At 43.7% G+C, this 20,468-nt stretch overlaps 1 protein-coding gene across 2 annotated transcripts in view; it reads left to right on the top strand.

The window, feature by feature from the left end:
- Nucleotides 1–20,468, top strand: part of cdkal1 (CDK5 regulatory subunit associated protein 1-like 1) — a 337,631-nt gene that overhangs the window by 32,578 nt on the left and 284,585 nt on the right. For both annotated transcript variants that reach the window (XM_083760475.1, XM_083760476.1), the window contains one exon: nucleotides 12,623–12,707. In XM_083760475.1, coding sequence (XP_083616601.1) covers nucleotides 12,623–12,707 — 85 coding nt within the window. The remainder of the gene's footprint in view (nucleotides 1–12,622; nucleotides 12,708–20,468) is intronic.

Raw genomic sequence — 20,468 nt, 5'->3', positions numbered from 1 at the left:
GGAAGTATTCTGTTTTCTATGGTTATTTTGCGGATGTTGCTGGCACTGGCGCCACACAGGGCTGGGCAGTATTGTGTTAACAAACAGCCGACAGTGTGAACAAGAAATCAATGGCAATTTACTGTACAGTAGTATTGGTCTATATTTTGGCTTTAGATGAACCTTAAAAAATAAATGTATATAAATTGCTACAAAACCTATACTGTATATCCAGTCATTTTGGGACATAAACAATACGTTGAAGGATACAATTTAAGTCTGATAAAAAATAAGTCTGATGTACTGTGCATGTTCACATCATTCATGTAGCTTATACTTTACATTACTTAAGACCCTTTTTCAAATACTTTATTTTGAGGTGCCTAGTGCCCACTGCCCACATATCCTGTATCCCATTTTAGCTGCCAAACCAATGAGTCTTAACTGTCACTTGTATTGATTTATTTTTGTTCTCCCTTGCAACCTTTCCCTTATATGCAAGGTGCATAATGGTTGAAATAACTACTGAAGGCTACATGTGTATAATCCTTCCTCTGGGGTTTTAAACTTTAACACACTGCAGCTATGCACCATGAGGCTGTAAAGTCAAGCCCTACAGTAATAATTTGAAGATGAGTATTTGAAATGGCCAAACTAGCAGGAGAATTCAACATAACTTCAGAAGCTACTTCTATGAAATGAAGCATGGATTTCAAACATGGAGCTCAGTCCAGTGTGCGGACCTTACTTTGATATTTACTTCAGCCCAGCACCTGGCGTTCAGTTAGTGGATGTGCGTGTTCTATTGTTTCCGATTGCAAACATGCTCACAGTGAAGGCAGTTAGAACACCATTTTAACCATGCCAAAAAACGTTGCGCTCTGTGCAGTCTGAAGTGAGTGGTGCAACATCGCCCCCTGTTGGTACTCTAAACATAGGGACTGACATAGGGACATTGCTGTTCTTTGGAGTGGTTGCACCACTCAAAAAAATAAGATAAACAGACCTGCATTTGTCTATTTTCGCATGTGCAATTAAACTGAAATGTATGAAAGGTAAAAGGACACTTATAGTTCAACATTAAGGTTCTTGCTTGAAAGGTCGTCCCTCCGCATAGTGAGAAGTAGGTTTGGGTCATTGGGAGTGTCTTCAGTCCATTGAGGCCTTTACAACACGGGGTCAGTCAGAGTCTAATGTAGCCAGCTGCTGGGAGATAATTGGGTCATCTCCTGGCCTTTTACTGGCATTGCCCACTGGTTGCATCAGAGGATGCAACAAGGGTGTGTGTGCGTGTGCGAAATCACTGGACAGAACAACATCAGAGGCTAAGGAAGACACTGCACCTCACATTTTGAAAATGTGAGGGGTGACATTATACAATTTGGCCTATAACTCGTCATTATATATTTATGGATTGGTCTTATCGATTTGCTGCCATTTTGCAGTTTTCATCATTTGTGGAGCTATCTCAGAATGCAATCTCAGATACTCCAATGCATATCCCTTCACCCGAATACTGATTAATTTGACCATTTTCACACAATTTGGGCCCAAGACGTCTCCAGACGTCTTTAGAATTATCGCATGGTGTACCCAAGATGTCTGTACACGTCTTAGGATTTCTTTTTTCAAACTTTTGTTTTGCAAAATCGGATGGTCACTCCACGTCGCTATTCTGAAAGAATACAAGGGCACACAATGTGTTAATGGGATAAAAGACATTGCAACACAACAGACACAACATTGTCATGTTGTGTCCAGCACCAGCAAGGAACTGGATGAGCACAACCCCACAATTATAATAGTGCTGCAGTAACTAAATCATATTCATAACACTAATGTTTGTGTTTTGGGGGCTGGGTTCAACTGGCAGCTGTTGCTGTGGTGAGGGCAGCTGTACTGCTCTGTATGTTCATGAACAGACATGGGTGTCTTTTTGTGACTTGTTTATTTATAATATAAATGTTTTTGTGTGTGTGTGTGTGTGTGTGTGCAGTCAGCATCTCTCCAATGACAGTTGATTGCATTATCATCCACGGCTGAGTGGTCGCTCACCCTGCTAGACAGATAAACTGTCCGCCAAAACCCCAAGGTCCTCTGTGTGTTGTGTTGTGTGCGTGTGTGTTTGAGTGCATGCATGTGTAAAAGGAAATGTGATTGGAGGTGAGGTTTGTAAGTTCTCTTGGGCCCATTCACAGCTTGCCACGTCAGTGAAGCATGTTGAACAGTCTCTCACACACACACACACACACACACACACACACACACACACACACACACACACACACACACACACACACACACACACACACACACACGTCCCAGAGGAAAAGGAACCTTTTAGACAGTAATGTGTCCTGGGAACTGTCCTGTTGTCCCAATCAGACATGCCCAACTCGTCACCCCTGACACATGCACACACCCTGTCACCCCACCTAGGGAATATAACCCTGTGTGTGTTTGTGTGTTTACTTTGTGTCTGCATGCTGTCATGCTCTGAGTGTAGCTTTTTCATTTTAGTTTAGTCGTTGCTTGCAAACAGAGGCTCCTGGCAAAGTTTGTTTTCTGCCATCATTGTTGCCCCATTACTGTCCCCAGCACTGCCTTGACAGTTCACAAAAAGACAATTGCGTGTTCAACTTCAAACCTGAGATATTTCTTACTAGGCATTACTGTATTGTTGTCTACTATCACAAACAACACACCAATTAGAGTAACACCTAAGTGTCCCTATTCTGGGTGGAAACATTTAGCAAAAATAGCATCTACATCATCTACAAGCTCACTGTTTGCTTTGTTGTGAGCTTCAACGTGGGCTATTAACTGGGGAAGAGATGTAGTGGAGAGGGGAAAAGGAACTAATGACTCCATCCAGGTGTTAGCCAGCCAGTTTGTAACCTTTATTTGTTACACTATATATAAGTCCAGGCAACATGAGCCTCCTTGTCATGCAGTTAGTCAGGCTAGACTTGAGAAGCGAGTCATTAACTCATTAAGCCTGCCATCCAGTCAGCCAGTCAGTTATCTGGTAATCCAGGCAGCCAGGCAGGCAGTCTGCTGTCTAGTCAGCCAGTAGGCCCTGACAGTCCCTGTTAGCTCAGTCAAGTGTATCCTCTCACCCTAAAGCCACCCTGCTTCCCCAGCACACTTACCCCCATAACCCCCCTACTGCACTCCATCCCAAGGTTAACTTGCCCTCTGTGTGTGTGTGTGTGTGTGTGTGTGTGTGTGTGTGTGTGTGTGTGTGTGTGTGTGTGTGTGTGTGTGTGTGTGTGTGTGTGTGCGCGACTGCACTAGCATGAGTGTGTGAGGGGCAGGCAATGAGGGGGAAGGAAATGGGTGGGACTGAGATGGGGGGATGGGATGGAGGGGCACGGTGCAGACAAGAATGAGAGGAGGGAAGTGTGTGTTTGTGTGTGTGTGGGACAGGAGGGAAAGTGGGTCATGGAGCGGTCTGTGCGGAGCACCAGGAGCATCATATTGACCCCAAAGGCTGTTGTCTGCTTCCACACACACACACACACACACACACACACACACACACACACACACACACACACACACACACACACACACACCCTTCTGCCTCCCTTGCCCATGTATCAAGTACGCAGGCAGACACCTCTGCCTGCGTTCCTCATATATCATCATGTGGTGATGCTGCTGCTTCACCAGAGGGGGAATCACACAGATCTCTGGTCTGGGAAGAAGATCAGGCTGTTCTGTGTCTCTGTCCCTGTTGCTTTGCTCTGGTCTGCTGAACCTTATCCATCTAGTTCCGCAGAGAATGGTTAATAAAAACGTCTCTCCTGTTGCTTCTGAATTAGGGTTCAGACTGCCATACGGAGTGTGTCCTGGTCTCCATGCTGGCGTCTGTACAAACACATAGACTTTTATATTCCATAATGTACATGAAGCAGTATGTGTGTATATTTCATATGTATACGTTTTATTTATACAGTATAGCTGTTTGGGGAGTGTCAAGGAAGTTTGGCAGCTCACTAAGTAGCTCTGTCTGAAATGGAAAATATGCTGCTATAAGCTATGATGACAACGGTGGACTCGTACGTGATATATGTCAGAGGGAGAGAGTACATAAAAGGATCATGTGTTCAAGGTTTATGGTGCTTGGAATGGAGAGTCTCCAGAGTCTCTGTTTTCCTACATAAATATAGTAATATCTGACTGCACTGAACTCTCCTGACCTGCCCCCTAAAAGAGAAAAAAAATCACAGCCCAAAACCCAAGGTACTTTATAATCACTGACAAGCCCAAAACCCAAAGCTCTGTCCAGGTGGGGGATGTCGAAGAACTGTCATCCAGTGTAGTCTCGTTGAGTACCACTTTCCACTGGAAACCAAGAGAACTTTTCGGTCACCACCATTCAACACAACGTTCACAATTCAGTGCTAAGCACACACTGTAGCTCATGTTACGCTGAGGCCATGAGTGATAATCAAACATAATATGGAATCAATGTGATAACCACAATATTAACCACTTCAATGTACTTAGTTGACTGGAGTGCCCCAGGGATCTATTGTATACTAAGTCGCTTCACAGAAAGTAGCAGCTTGTAGATCTGCTATTTTTGCAGGATGCCCCCCCCACCCCCCCAGAGTAGGGATGCTAGGATTAATAGAATAAAAGTTATAAATGTGGTTCTTGGAATTTAAGTCTAAATTGGTGTAGCCTCGGTACCAGGCTTTCATTTTTGTTGGTGCAAAAATTGAAAGCCTAGAGGAACACATTGGCCGCTCTGGTCTAAAGGTGGGAGTCAACCCTTTCGGGTGGGCGTCGCTCCAAATGATGTGACGTAGCGCTGCACTAGGGGGGAGAGGAGGGGCCGGGGGTGACGGACAGATCGATGAGATCCAATCAGGGCGTGCGCAAATCTCAGCCGCGACCCGCCCCTCTAGACCAGAAACCTAACACGTTAGCTCAGGCTAAAATTGGTGTGTCTTGGGCGAAGAGTAGTGTCATGTGGGGTGGGGTCCACCAAAAGAGAGATGCTCCATAGAGAGATTGAGTAAGATGAAAGAGATGATTTTTATTTTTTTCATTTTGAGAAACGAGAGGATGGGGTGGAGACAGGGGCGTACATAGCCCTGGTCCAGTGCTTACAGCGAGTACCTCTCTGACGCCCTGTGAAAGTCCCTTCCGCAGCCCTCTAGTGATTTTCTCACTCCTGTGCGAGTGTTTACAATTCCCAGCAAATAAACGAAACGACGTATAACTACTCACCGAAACAAAGCCTGCTAGACCTTGGTAAAAGTCTATTCTCGGAGCTGGAGAGCGTCTCAGGTCCCCAGCTTGTCTCTAAAATGCACTATTTTAATCATTAAATCAAATTAATCCAACCAGATCGGCACAGGTAAAACCCGCAAATGCCGTAGTAGAAGAAATGACGTTATTAAACGACGTTATTAAAATGGCACAAAGGGCATTTTAGAGAGAAGCTGGGGACCTGAGATGCTTCCCAGCTTCGAGAATAGACTTTTACCAAGGTCTAGCAGGCTTTGTGTCGGTGAGTAGTTACGTTGTTTTGTTTATTTGCTGGGAATTGTAAACACTCGCACGGGAGTGAGAAAATCGCTAGAGGGCTGCAGAAGGGACTTCCACAGGGCGCCAGAGAGAGACTCGCTGTAAGCACTGGACCAGGGCGTACGTACAGTGGATGATATGGTTGCTGAATGAGAGAAAGGAGGGTGAACGTGGAGGTCGGATGATTGTATGTCTGTCGGGGGGGGGGGGGGGGCAGGCAGGGCATAAGATGATAGGGTGAATGAAGGGAGGCAGAGAGAGTGTAAGACACTGCTGATGGATGTCGGATGTTGTGGTAAAATGTCAGGTGTCGGCACGCTTGTACAGTATGTGCACAACAACACGGATGGAATTATACCCATGCCATCTCTCTTTACTTCCACCATGCCTGCCAGCTTTTATCTATGTTCATTGATATCACGGGAAAATACTGTTATTCACAAACTATGTTTTTACTCTTCAAATTATAGATGCTGTACCTCCATTCATTCCCACTCAGCCAACATCCTCCCACCTAAAAATCCTGTCCTTAGTTAACTTTGGAAAGTCACCTCAGGCAATGTTCCTCTTTGAATTTAACGGAGGTACTTGAGGCTTACATCTTTCCCTTTGTTTCTGAGAACTTGACATTTTTTATTAAATGACATTAAAATTCCAGTAGTCTTCAGCACACACACATCCATCCAGATGAATAACTATAAAATGTATTTATGTGAATTCATTTATTCATGGCGCAGGGCAGGCCTATGTCTCGTTCTCTTCTTGCTGTTGAAGAATAGAATATTGATCAAATAACCAGGTTTTCCACACCATTGTAATACTTAGGCTTAAGCCCAGGCCGGATATGGAAAAGAACATAAAGGTTTTTAATATGCAGCACCCAAGCAAAAAAATCCTTGAAGTGGCTAAACTCCATATTGCACACTGGGATGAATTGTGTCGAGTCAAGCTAAAAATAACTAACGATTGGTAAATAATCACTCATCTGTTTTTCTGTTGTTCTGTCTGTCTGTCGATCTTACTTTTTTTGTCTCACCTCTGTCTTTCGGCCTCCCCTTTCTTTCTGTCTCTTTCAGTCCATCCCTTCCTATTTGGTATAAACACCTACTCCCCTAACCCCATCTCTGGTTCTCCATTGGGAGCAGCATGATTGAAATTTGTATGTTTGACCTTGCATGGCACGCATATATACACACCCTGACCCCAGGTGCAGCACTTTCAATCTCCCTCTGTCTCCTCTCTGCTGTGTGATTTGGTTCTGGGTGAATATAGGGTGAATATGAATGACACACAGCCGTGCGTGCACAACAGAGCTAACCCCTTGAATTAGGTTTGGTCCTTGTGGGTCAGTTGCTTGTGAGTAAAAAACAAATGGATATGGTACAGCCATATAGCCCCCCCACCCCCCCCGCCCCACACACACACACACACACACACACACACACACACACACACACACACACACACACACACACACACAAAGATAAGGCTCCTCATTTTCGTCACGTGCACACACAGTTCTGTCATCAGTTTTGCAGTAGTTGTAATAGATTTTTGATATTGGAAAAAAACACTTGGGCATGCTCACAAACACTCACAAAACAGCATGATTGAAATGTGTATGTGTGACCTTGCCCATGCGCAACCTCTCTCTCTCTCGCACACTCGCTCTCTCTCTTTCTCTATCTCAGGGAAGCCTATTTACTGGGGGTCAGCTCTTGTGTTCCAGTGGAATATATGTGTTGTAGATGCTTTTCATCTGTGAACTGCAAAGTGACTGATTGTTGGTCTAATTTTTGAGTGGTGCAGCCACTCCTATGCGGAGCTCTGTCTGTCTGTCTGTCTGTCTGTCGGACCGACAGGTGACAAAGTGGCGCTGTTGAGCATCACACTGTGCACAAATGCATGATGGGAAGCCTCGCTGTAAGCACTGGACCAGGGCTGGGGCGTACGTACAGTGGATGATATTGTTGCTGATTGAGAGAAAGGAGGGTGAACGTGGAGGTCGGATGATTGTATGTCTGTCGGCGGGGGGGGGGGGGGGGGGGAGGGCATAAGATGATAGGGTGAATGAAGGGAGGCAGAGAGAGTGTAAGACACTGCTGATGGATTTTGGATGTTGTGGTAAAATGTCAGGTGTCGGCACGCTTGTATGTGCACAACAACACGGATGGAATTATACCCATGCCATCTCTCTTTACTTCCCACCATGCCTGCCAGCTTTTATCTATGTTCATTGATATCACCGGGAAAATAGTTGGGTTGGAGACATCATAGACCGTTTCCTTGTGGTGTTATAATCAGGAACTCATTGACTCGTCACTTTATGGAACATTTGCAATTTCAACATTAAGCCTGTTGGCACTGTAATGGGATGACAAGTCCTCTTCTTACATGTCTGTCTTCCTGCACCTCCCTCTAACCTCTCTTTCGGCAAATTCTCCTCTCCTTCCCTTCCTCTGTATCTCCCCATACACTCTCAGAGTCCCAGGCTCCGGTATTATTTATAACATTGATTTCTGTTCTGGCCTTTATATAAACCATAAGCCATATACCCCAACACTTAGAGATCAGCTGATTTATGCTACACACACTAACAAATAGGGGAGACAAATACAGATACCGGTATGCACAATGGTTCCTCTAGAATGAGTGGTGCTGGACATTTGTATTTTTATTGATTTTAAATAAATATTCTTTGGGCTTCTCTGCCTTTAGTTGATAGGTGACACGCAGCAAAGGCCCTCGCCGGATCGGGAGTCAAACCTGCGACACGCTGTCAGGCTTGATTAGCAGTCTAGGTGCCCGGGCCGCTAGGCCAGCCCAGGCCGTGCTGGACAATTCTTTCTGGTGCTGGCAGATAGAAAGATCTTGGCGTCCCTTAGGCTGAGGTTTAAGTACATACAGAGAAGAAAAAGGGAATGTCTGTACACCATTCGCTGCTCTCCCATCTTTAAAAAAAATGTTTTTAACCAAAAGTGAACAACGTTTCGCCCATGCAGGGCTTCATCAAATTGTGTGAAATCTCTGTCCGTTCCGTGTTTCACATATCTCAAACTGTCCAACCAATTCAATTCAAATTTATTAAAGTGTCAAATCACAAGTTGTCTCAAGACACTTTACATATAAAGCAGAAAACCAACAAAGATCCACCCAGAGCAAGCAATATTGCGACAGTGGTAACAAAAAACTCCCCTTTCGGAAGAAATGTCAGGCAGAACCCGACTCTAGGGTGGGCGGCCATCTGCCTCGACCGTGTCGAGGGGGAGGGAGAATAGAATGAAAGAAAATAGAAGAAAGATAGACAGGGAAAGAGAATGTATTATTGTTATTGCTACTACTTGAATTTGCCTTTAATGAAATGAGTTTGGAATACTCTTATTTTATCACTACCATGAATTCAAACTACCATCGAGGATTGACCTGTTGATTGTGTTTCCTAGTATGTATAACTTTCCAGCTAATCTCCTTGTCTACCCCTTTAAGACTGTTGATGAGTACCGTTCTGCTCTACTAGCTCAGATAGCACAGGGGGTTCCCATGGAGCCTGAAGTGTTGATTCAGTTTGATAGTGTATTTGACCCGCTGTTCAGCTGGACCTCTTGGGCCCTAGTTAATGTATATGACAGTAGGTAGGGAAAATGGTAATATACGCCAACATACATAAATTTACCATAACATAAATACTTAGATTCTTTGGTCTGTAGTAATTGTTTCCTGCCTGAGAATGTGTCTTTCTCTGGCTCTTCTATAAAACAACACATCAAGCTCCCTCACTTAGATAACACATGCACGCACGCACGCTCGCACGCACGCACGCACACATGCACACACGCACGCACGCACACACCACATTAACCAGGCTCCTATAGCTCTGTAAAACAAACACAGAAACACTCAGTGGGTGCCAAGCTCTGCAGTTGTAGCCTGGGGCCCTATCCATATCTCCCACTGTTGCAGCCTAAACAGTGACCCTAAACTACCTCTAAAACAAACACACCCAGTCAATGACTTTCTAAGAGCTAGATTACGGCTATGTTAACAACAAAATCCAGTGGGAGGGAATCTAGGAAACGGATCGGTTTAAGAAATGGAAATGGAAAAACAAAACATAAACTAAGACAGCATTACTGGCAGAGTGGAAACAAAACTGTTACTGTAACTAACATTTAGGTTATTTTGCTGAAGCAGTGAAATCCATTGAAGGTTTATATGGATGGCGTCTTCATCTATAAAGGCTTATGGATTCCACAAAATTGGTAAATCAACTGCTTCTGTGCCTTCCTACATCTGATCTGCAAGGTGGATCTCCACTCTCGCATACCCAAGCACCAAATGTACAGTATATATAGTAAATGTCTTTTTTAAATATAAAATATTATCACGAAATATTATCACGAAATGTTTTGACAGTAATACATACAGAACACAAACATAAATAAATAATGACAAAACGAAAAATAAAACGAAAATAAAACGCAGTTAACCAAACAAATACACAATATCCGTCACAGTTCCCTACCCCCACCCCACAGAGGACTACTGCAATTAACCACTATACAACTGGCTAACTGTTTAGGAGGATACAAAGTGGAGATACATTTGCCTTATTCCATTGATTTACTGTAAACAAAAATGAAACACATTAGTACCGTATACAACACCTGCACCTCTAGTCGTGTCAGCAGGTTTAAAAAAAAGCTACCTACTGCAGTTCTGCAAGATGACAGTGACATATTGGTCAGTGACAGGAAAGAGGGCAACGCCAGTTCAGGGATTCTATTAGCTTGGAATTCCCATCAATGTTGTCATTGGGAGACAAGTTCCTCAGCTGTACATAACCCACCAATGAGTGAGTAGACGGAAATTGACCCGTGATCATTAGTGAAGACCAATTATATGAAGATAAGTTAAAGATAAAATGCCTCACTCTACTACCACACACATGTTTTTTAAGGGAAGGGATTTTTTATTGGCCCATAGCATTCAGTGTGAAGTCTTGGTCAAACTAATCAAGACAGATTCAGACCTCCGCAGCTGAATCTGTCGGCAACTCCCGTTACGTGTAGAGTTTGTCAGTGGGAATGAAAACATAGACGCACCACTGGAAGAGGACGGCTTGAAGGAGAGTGAACAGGCCTATACCCGATCTCTATATGCGGACACGAGCGGTGCCTTCAGAGGCAAATAAAAACAAATTGGTCGACGGGTTCCCAGATTGTCGTTAAACTACTATTCAAGAACAAGTTACCAGAATGTTAAAACAACATTGAGATGAATGCTCTACTGAAATACCAAACCGAGAACTGGTCCAGTGAAAACAATGTTATTTGCAATCTTCTGTCTGCTCCCACAGCAAATATCTTGCTCTCTCTTTTTCCCTCTCTATATCTCACTCTCACACACTTCTCCCTCTCCTTTGCCACTCTGTTTGTCTCTCACCCTCTTGGAGATGATGTCCAGTTCTTACTATCTTACAGGAACATCCCTGGGCCTCTGTATGATGCAGGACACTGCTGACTTTGATAAATGCTACTGTGCCTGCTTGTGTGTGTTGCAGTGATGGAGAGTTTGTTATTGTTGTTCTAGAAAGCCTCCCCCAGGACAGAGGGGAGAGAGCAACCACACAGCTGAGACCACTCCCACACTCTCTCTGTGTGTGTGTGTGTGTGTGTGTGTGTGTGTGTGTGTGTGTGTGTGTGTGTGTGTGTGTGTGTGTGTGTGTGTGTGTGTGTGTGTGTGTGTGTGTGTGTGTGTGTGTGTGTGTGTGTGTGTGTGTGTGTGTGTGTGTGGCGAGACAAATAAAGGTAGGCATAATGGGTGCTCTCTTTCAGCTGAAGTCACACGTTGATAAGACCTCATATCAGGGGCTACCTCATCTGAATGGCAGAATGCTTTTTACAGCGTTTCCCCGGTCGTCGACTCCTGACTGATTTGCGTTGTGTCTTTTCTGTCTTGTTCTTCACGGCGTCTTATCTGAATTTCAAAGAAGGCTGCACATTCCAGCAAACACAATTTGACGTTCTTGTGTGGCGACAAAGATCGCCCTCCCGTTCAGCAACTCCTATAGGTTGGTCCAGAGTGCCTGTCAGCCTCAGCAGGGGTGTTGAACTATGAGGAATAGGGTGTTCTTCCACACGCACTGTGTTCTCCTGGTGAAGCTCCTCAATGGCAGGCGGTCCTTGTGACCAACCCATAGGCGTCAGCAGTGATGACATTACACACACGTGTGTGTGTGTGTGGGGGGGGGGGGGGGGGGGGAATCAGGAAACTGGCATAACAGTTGTTTAGGGGGGGCGCAGAGAGGATGGGTGTTGAGTTGAGCTAAGGTGAGGTTTGGCAGGTTACCTCCCCTCTCTACATGCTGTGAGCCTGTGACCCACTGTGAGTGTGATTGCAAACAACAGTTAATGTTTGTGTTTGTGGGTGTGTGTGGAATTGAGGACCAGGCCAACCAGGTTTATTGTTAATACTTGACCGGTGCAGCCAATTCAGTGTGTGTGCGTGTGCGTGTGCGTGTACATGTGTGTGCGTGTGCGTGTACATGTGTGTGCATGCTTGACTGCGGCAGGGGAGTGGATCCTAAGTGATATATCTGGTTCAACGTGCCGTAAATGGAGCTAGCTTTACTCGCCACCAGTCCGATAACCCCTCAGTGTGTGTGTGTGTGTTGTGTGTGTGTGTGTGTCTGCATGTGTGAGTGTGTATTTGACAACTCTCCAGGCAGTGCAAAGCAAGGCCTGTCACCATCCACTGGAGTAGCAGCTGAGCCTGGCATCACAAGACACCATACTTGGCACTGATGCTGCATTTTTGCTGACTCTGCATGTGTGTGTGCTTGTGTGTGTGTGTGTGTGTCAATTTGTAAACGGCACAATTTTGGTTTTTAAATGGGCATGCCTATTTGGTTCTGTTATTTATGAAAAGTGTTATTTGAACATTTAATGGTTTAACTACCTATAGGGTAAATGTAATGAAAGTGACTATTTCTATTAGTGTGCCATCTGTGCGGAACAACTCAACTATTTAGTGTTTATTATTTTGTTATGTATGATTTTGTTATTGATGATTAGTATCTCTCTTCTCCCTTTTTCTACAGATGACCCCTCAGAAGCAGAGGTGTGGTTGTTGAATAGCTGCACTGTGAAGAACCCAGCAGAGGACCACTTCCGCAACTCCATAAAGTACTTGCACACACACACACACACACACACACACACACACACACACACACACACACTGATTTCTCTCTCGTCATCTTTCCTCAATCCTTCTTTCTCAAGTCCTCCATCCTCCTCTATCAGTCCCTCTTTTGTCGACGGAAATATAAACATGATGAGGTGTGTGTGTGTGTGTGTGTGTTTACGTGTACCTGTATTTGTGCATTTGTGTGTGTTCCATGGGCATGTGGGTTACCCAGCGTATGTTCTGCCATTCCCCCCATGTCAACTTCCTCACTACACACACTGTTCCAGTGGTCGCTCACTGCACCCAGAGTGCACAGCGATACGCACTAATACAGATTTGCATAAAAAGAGAGAGATTAAGCTAGAAACTGTTTAGCATTTTGATTATTTTCCCTTCAGCTGGGGCACACACGTCTGGAGTACTGGATTGACTGTGTGTGTGTGTGTGTGTGTGTGTGTGTGTGTGTGTGTGTGTGTGTGTGCGTGTGCGTGCGCGTGCGCGTGCGTGCGTGCCATGATTTATTGTTATGACAACAGTGTTAACCTTGACTGTAGTTTAGTGGTGATGTGTTTTCTGAATTGCTAATTTCATTGATGCAAAGTTAAATTATTTCATTAAACAAGCCAGTGGAAGTCAACATATAATACCTAATTAATATAACAGATGTGAATGTGGCAAATGCATTTTGGAATCCACTTGGCCCTCTGGGATGTAGAAAAGCTCATTTCTTGACCCTGAAATTTTTAGTTTCAGGGTTATTGTTAGTTAAACAATAATATCAGTATAAACATAAGCCCTCTCTGTAGTTGAATAAAACATTATTTGTTATGGCTTTGATATATTACTGCTATGTGTTGCTTGTATATCAATTATTTACTAGGCCAACATTACAATATACAAATGTAAAACAGTCAGGTATTTCCTTCTCTTTCCTGTAATCTTTGGTTAATGTGTTTTTGAGCTTCCCCTGTTGGTTTCATGTGCTCTGCATATCTCCTGAAGTATTATATTGAATTTTACCACCAAAATCAGGTTTTCAGACCAGCACTCGCTGAAAATGATGCAGAGCACACAACTCAGATGGGATGCTATGGCACACATCTAACGCCAATCAGCACCTCCTCAGTGCCATGCCTAATCACCTGATATGAATGCATATGGATGAGCTGGGCGGCTGGGCCACAGATCAGCGTCGTGGGACAGCCAGACTAAGATAAAGTAAATAAAGCTAGCCTGTGCAGTGTGCACGAGAAACAGTGTTATTGCCACCATATAATAATGGTGGGCGTCTGTTGCTGTGGAACCACACCATAGGATGTGTGAAATAGGTCTTTAAAACCAGGGAAGGATAACGCTTCATGACATTACCATATCCAAAGTGACAGACCATATGTAGTCTCATATCACTATTTATATCGCCCATTATAGTGAATACACACATTTTAGGCTGTTCCTTTCGTTTGGTACTTAATTTCCAATGTGCTACTGCTAAGTGCCAGAAGGAGACATATATTAACTGTAACTTTTCAATATCGGCCTTAAATGATAAAATCTGGAATAACTACATTTCAAAATTCTGCAATCTTCCTCCGCTATTTGTTGTACGGTAGTTACATTCGTCAAATTGTATACAATGGGGTTTTGATTTGGACTGCACGGAATAACACGCCTCAAATCCTTGAAGGTGTCTATCCTCTGTTGAATAAGACTTGGTGGAATTCACCCTGCTGTAATGCTAATGCAATTAATGTTCTATTCACTGGCAAGGACACAAACACACACAGAAATCACATGATGGAGAGGTAGAAAGGAACAGAATCAGGTGGTGAAAGAAAAGGAAAATGAGGAAAGTAGTTTGATTGATGGAGGGAATTCACACTCCTTCATTAGAATTTCCAGGCTTTATTTATTTTTTCCATTCAGCCTCCACTCACATGATTGAGAGAAAGACAGTTAGGAGCTCAGTGAGAAGAAAGAGGGGGGGGGGGGGGGAGGGTTGCAGCGACACTCTGACCACATTGTGCTCAGTCACACGCTGGCCATAACTCCTGCACCTCCTGGCACCACACACACACACACACACACACACACACTGGCACCAGCTGGCACAGCACATGATCATACCCACTATTTTGTTAGGCACACCTTGTCCTTCCAGCCCAGCGGTCTGCCAGGGACTGTCAGTGGCGATATTTTCCTCAGCTCCCTGCTTCTAACCACAGTGATCTGGAGAGCAGGACCCAGGCTGTGGCAACACACACACACACACACACACACACACACACACACACACACACACACACCCTCACACACACACACACACACACACACACACACACACACACGTACATTGAGCACAGTGACATGCTGTGTTCAATGCCCTGCTCAGCCTTATGGGCTTAGCAGGGCTCTATTTTCATTAAATGGAGAGACGGGGTCACTACCTATGCCAGGAGGGTAATGTTGCACGAGACAGGCCAGACCACCCTCTATGTTGGACATTTTATCTGTGAGCGAGAGAGAGAGAGAACCTGCACAAAGAGTGGTTGGTATTAAAGGGATTAGATGTAATCTTTTAGTATTTACTTGTGTGAATTGTTGTTTTTCTTCCGGTTGACCACTTAAACCTTATATGTTTAGTTGACCGTGTTAACCCAGGACTCTATGGCACGTGGCCAAAGCATTTCCGGGGGTCCCCACTCCCAGCCAAAAACGTTGAGAACCCCTGCTCTCCTGCAAGTAACCTGCATTGATGAGCATTCGCATATTTATAGGTGTGCACACATATAAACACACACTAGTGTGGGTGGGGGGGTGGCGGTGTGTGTGTGTGTGTGGCTGGGTGGGTGTGCGCGGGTGCGTTAAACCAAATCTCCTGCGTGATACATGTATGTATGGGACACCTATTCACCCCTCGTAAATGAGCTGAATGTCTTTAAACTGAAGCAATGGGAAGGGGGATTCAGCAGTCTGCAATCATTGTTTGGAGAAGGGCTTCCTAACCTTTCTATTACCATGGACCGGCTGACAGTTCATAAAATGTCTGTGGACCGACATGGTTGGTTGGGGGGGAGAGGGGGTTCTCACGGTCACAGATCATCGTGCCAAAACATGAATTGGTATGAATTTGGACATGTGCAGAACTTTAGTTAAACATGTAGAGTAACGCATTACTTTACCTGGGTTACATCGTCTTCTGATACTTGAATGTTTTGACATGAAATAATAATCCTGTAAGTATCCACGGTCGGGAATACTTGGGATTCCCTTCTCGCGTACCAGTGGGACATGTCCCGTGTACCAGCACCGGTCCACGTACCAGTGGTTGGGAACCTCTGGTTTAGAGAGACGCAAACAAAAGCACATTTATTACTCCTGGAGAATTGGGGCTTAGTTGGCTGCATCCACCAACCATCCGTGTCATTGTGAGACGTAGTGGTGTGTTATTGATGGGATGTTTTTGTATGTGTGTTTGTGTTGCTGTTGGGAGTGGGAGGGGTCAGGTGTACATGTGTCAGGCCGAGGCAGGATTCTTGCTTGGTTGTGTGTTGTGTGAGTGCCCTGGGATGGGGCGGACTACATATCTGGGTCTTTATAAATTCTTAGTTGAAAATGTATTTATTTATTTATGTGGCTGTTGGAGAGCCTGTTCGGTGTATAGAATTTAGATGCTGGTCGCTGGGTTAGTCATGTAGTAGAGTGGTTCACTTGGGGACCAGGGGTCCTTGAAGGGGTTCCAGGAGGTCCCCAGCTAGTAGTTAGGAACCATGTGGTATTGTGGACCCTTACTGATCTGTAATTCTTCTGATTGGTTAAGATCAAATGGACCATGAGTGTCTATTTGGTTCCATTTTTGCACTCTCAGAGTTACATTATCACAGTTTTACACTTTTACACTGTCACTTGGGGTCCCAGTGAAATATCAAATGCCCTGGTCTGTGAAATCCAATCAGTTGAGAATCACTGTTGTAGCATGTGCATGTTGTTACTGGATGGATGGTGGCTTTGCAATGTGATAGCTTGACACTAGTTAGTTAGTGCAGTAAGGAAATTAGCCTTTTTAAAACTGAAGAGTAAGGAAATTATTTAAAAAAATGCTATTACATACATCACATTAGCCTTTATAATTTCACAACTGGCTGTATGTATTAATTGTTTAATGAATGCATTTTATAATCTGTACTCTGTAAGGAGCAACTTGGACACTCGGGCATGAAGGAAGCATGAGTTCAAGTCCGTTGCTCTCCCCATGTCCCCCATATATGGGGACTAGGTTGGCGGAGGGTGTGTAGAGCCCAGGATCACATTAGATAATTGACACGGGTTACAAAATCGTGGGATAAAAAAATAAAAAAAATAAATCTGTACTTTGTAGTTATGTCTATATGGAAGCAAAAAAAACCCGGAAATGGTCCGCTTTTTATCCAAAACCAGCGAAGAAGCCATTATGTTTATGAAATTGATTCATTATAACACCCCAACGTGGTTAATTAATTAATAAATGTACATGAGATGAAAATGTCATGTACAAAAAAAGGGAATAATAACACGACTCACGTGAATAAGTAATGTAGCGGACGCTGGACTGGACATCAGGACATGATATCAATTTAACTTACACAATACACATTATTGCATTTATTTCATGTTTACATGCCGAGTTAAGCTCTGACATTTAAGTAAAATGTAGCCTGATATTACAGGATTGCTACATGGCTTCAGAAAATTTTCGATGAAAAAAATGTAAATAATAAAATTTCCCCTCTGGTGGAAAGTTGAAGTCAGCGCGATGGCCGCCCGTTGGTCAGATCCTGTCACAAATGTATTTTCCGGGAGAAAGAAAAGACGACTGTCCGTCACAACACACAGCATGTTTTAACATCCGGTTCACGTCTTAGCACTGCCAGGTGGGCCTTCAAAATAAGGGTCTTGACTGAAAAACAATGTATCCATATTTTATACTTTGGCTATTAAAAAATAGCACATCTGCATTTTTGAACATATATATATATTTTTTTAAACACTAATCTTTTCTTCTGGAGGTCTGATGTCGCTCGCAAAAAATAATAATCAGATGGGTGTTGAAAAAGTTTGAGAACCACTGCACTAACACACCTAAAAGTTGTTGTTTATTAACAGAGTGGTTCCGTCTGTTCGTTTTGACATTACGGCCTTGATGATTGGTAACCCAGTAACCCACCGCCTTCTCTGGGCTCTGCCGTCTGTTTTTAGAAGGACGTCTCCACATGTGTGGTTCACTGGTTGTTTGCTTTCATTTATTTTCAGTACTCGGAGATACTGTAAGTAGCCATGCATGGCTGGAGTCTTAACGAGAAAGAGAGTTACTTTGGATAGCTTCCAGCTTCTTCAAGTGATGCCGTGCTCTGCCCCTTCGTTCAACTTGGAGCACTGTTACTGTACCACAAGCCTGCTCAGTAGAAGAAAATGCTAATAGAGTGGCTTCTGAATGCTAAAAAGTGTGTGTGTGTGTGTGTGTGTGTGTGTGTGTGTGTATGTGTGTGTGTGTGTGTGTGTGTGTGTGTGTGTGTGTGTGGGTGTGCGTGTGTGTGTGCGTGTGCGCGTGCACATGTGCGTGAATTACGCTGAAATCTATAGCGTAATTCAATGTTGGAGACCTCAAATCAATGAACGCAGAATGCATAAGAGAAACAGTTGCTCAACAGCATGTAATTAAACTGTGTGTGAGTGTGTGTGTGTTCGTGTCAGTGTGTATGTGTGTGCATGTGTGAGTGGTTTCTACCCATGGCTGTCTCTGGTAATTTGTATGATCAAGGGAATGTAAGCTTAACGAATTAGAACCCAACTTGGAATTCCATACTTCAGTTTTCAAAATACACCAATTCCCACACTATATTTGCATTCATTTCAATATTGTGTTAATATTCATGAACAGACCATAAGAAAGAAAAAATCATTAATGTTAATTGAAAAGGGACACGCAACGCACAAATTGAACTCTTGGAACAAGGCCAAGACTGTATGTGCTGTTGTTAATGTGCATATTTATAGCAGAGTTGTCGCCTATCTTTGGAAATGCATGCATAATGGTCTTTGATAAATTGTTTGTTTATTGAATTTGGGCTATGGAATGTAGACCTTATACAGACACATTTCTGACAGTAGTGTAGGAATTGTGCAAAATGAGGATTTAATTTTATGATTTGGGACATTCTTTAAATCATGTTAAATCAGTGACACCACGAAAAGAGACCACATTTTGTTCGGGTTTTTCAAGTCAATCAACAATAACAAAAAAACATTCAGGTCATCTGGGTTTCGGGTCTCTCGAACATCATACATGCAAAAGTGTAGCTTTTCGGCGAAAATCGACGTTTTTATTCCAAATATGGCACCTGTGTGATTTATGCAAATCCACTGCCCGGAGCATTTTCTGACGGACTCACGAGACACGAACGGTCTTGCTTGCTTGCGTCTGCCATAGAGGCAAGCACAGTATAGTGTTTGTGAGGACGCGGGAGACGGGCAGACGGTCCAATTTCGACACACTACTCGCCAGTCAATCCCATAGAAGAGTTTAGCTGCACGTGCTAGTTAGCAATGTTAGCAGCTCACGTTGCCGTCTGTGGTGTGAGTACAGTACAGTACAGTACAGTACAGTACAGTACAGTACAGTACAGTACAGTACAGTACCACTCACTTCAGGCAGGTCTGATTTATTCTATGATCTGATCAGGGAATTCATTTGAACATCTTTTTACATACTGAGAGTAATAGATTTGTACTGATGACTCTTAAGTGTAGTATAACCCTACTGTCCCCCACGACCCCGCCAAAGTGGGTTTAGTACAGATAAAATTGCTAAAACACGCACAGCGTCGGGCCCGGTCACCTTTTTCACCCTGGGCCTGTTTGCATGCCTGTCAGTGATGTATCCCAAGGTCATTGGGTTTTCCGGTCTCTCGAACATCATACCCCTCACTCAGGTGACCCAGCCGGGGTGATAAAAGCTTTATCCACCACAGCACATTCAAAGAACAGGAGACCAATCCACATTCCTCAAAGATTTTAACCCTCTCTGCTCTCTCGTTTTTGAGTTATGACAATCAAATACTTCTGCGTGCATACAATTGTAGAATGTAGTCAATTTAGCCATAGTGTCTACGTTTGGACTGGTCTGATATTAATAATACTAACTCTATCATGCTTTAATCAATGGTTAATTGATGTAAATAAAATTGCAAAAAATCTTTGCAAATGGAGGAGTCTTTGTTTAAGGACATTGATGTTAAAATCTCCAGGTCTCCAACAGTGCTGAACGATGTGTGCTGGCTGTTGATGCCTAGAAACATAACTGAACTTTGTTCAGTGAATTGTGTGCCATTGATCTTTTGCCATGGTTTGGAGAAGGCCAAAGGTCCTGGCTTGGCATTTCAAATCATTAAAGTGAGAGTCTGCCCTGAAACTAAATTCACATGCTATTCCATCGACCTTAAGCAAAGTCCTTGTAATCGGTTCTGTGATAGATACTGCACATGTTCAAGGGGCAGAACTCAAAGCTGCTCTATTAACAAGGACTGCTGTGTGTATCTGGAAAATGAATCTATTCTTTTGGGCCGATTGAAACCATGTCACACGACCACGTCATGAAATGCGTGGGCATGGCCTTATAGGAGGTTGTATTGCATTAACTGGCAGTGAAAGATTTACTTTATCTTCAGAAATGTTCTGAAGTGCTTCCATTGCAAGACACACACACACACACACACACACACACA

Source organism: Protomyctophum parallelum, assembly GCF_964188405.1.
Source record: "Protomyctophum parallelum genome assembly, chromosome: 3".
Lineage (NCBI taxonomy): Eukaryota > Metazoa > Chordata > Actinopteri > Myctophiformes > Myctophidae > Protomyctophum > Protomyctophum parallelum.
The sequence above is the reverse complement of the archived record's forward strand: the minus strand, read 5'-3'. Positions and strand labels throughout refer to the sequence as shown.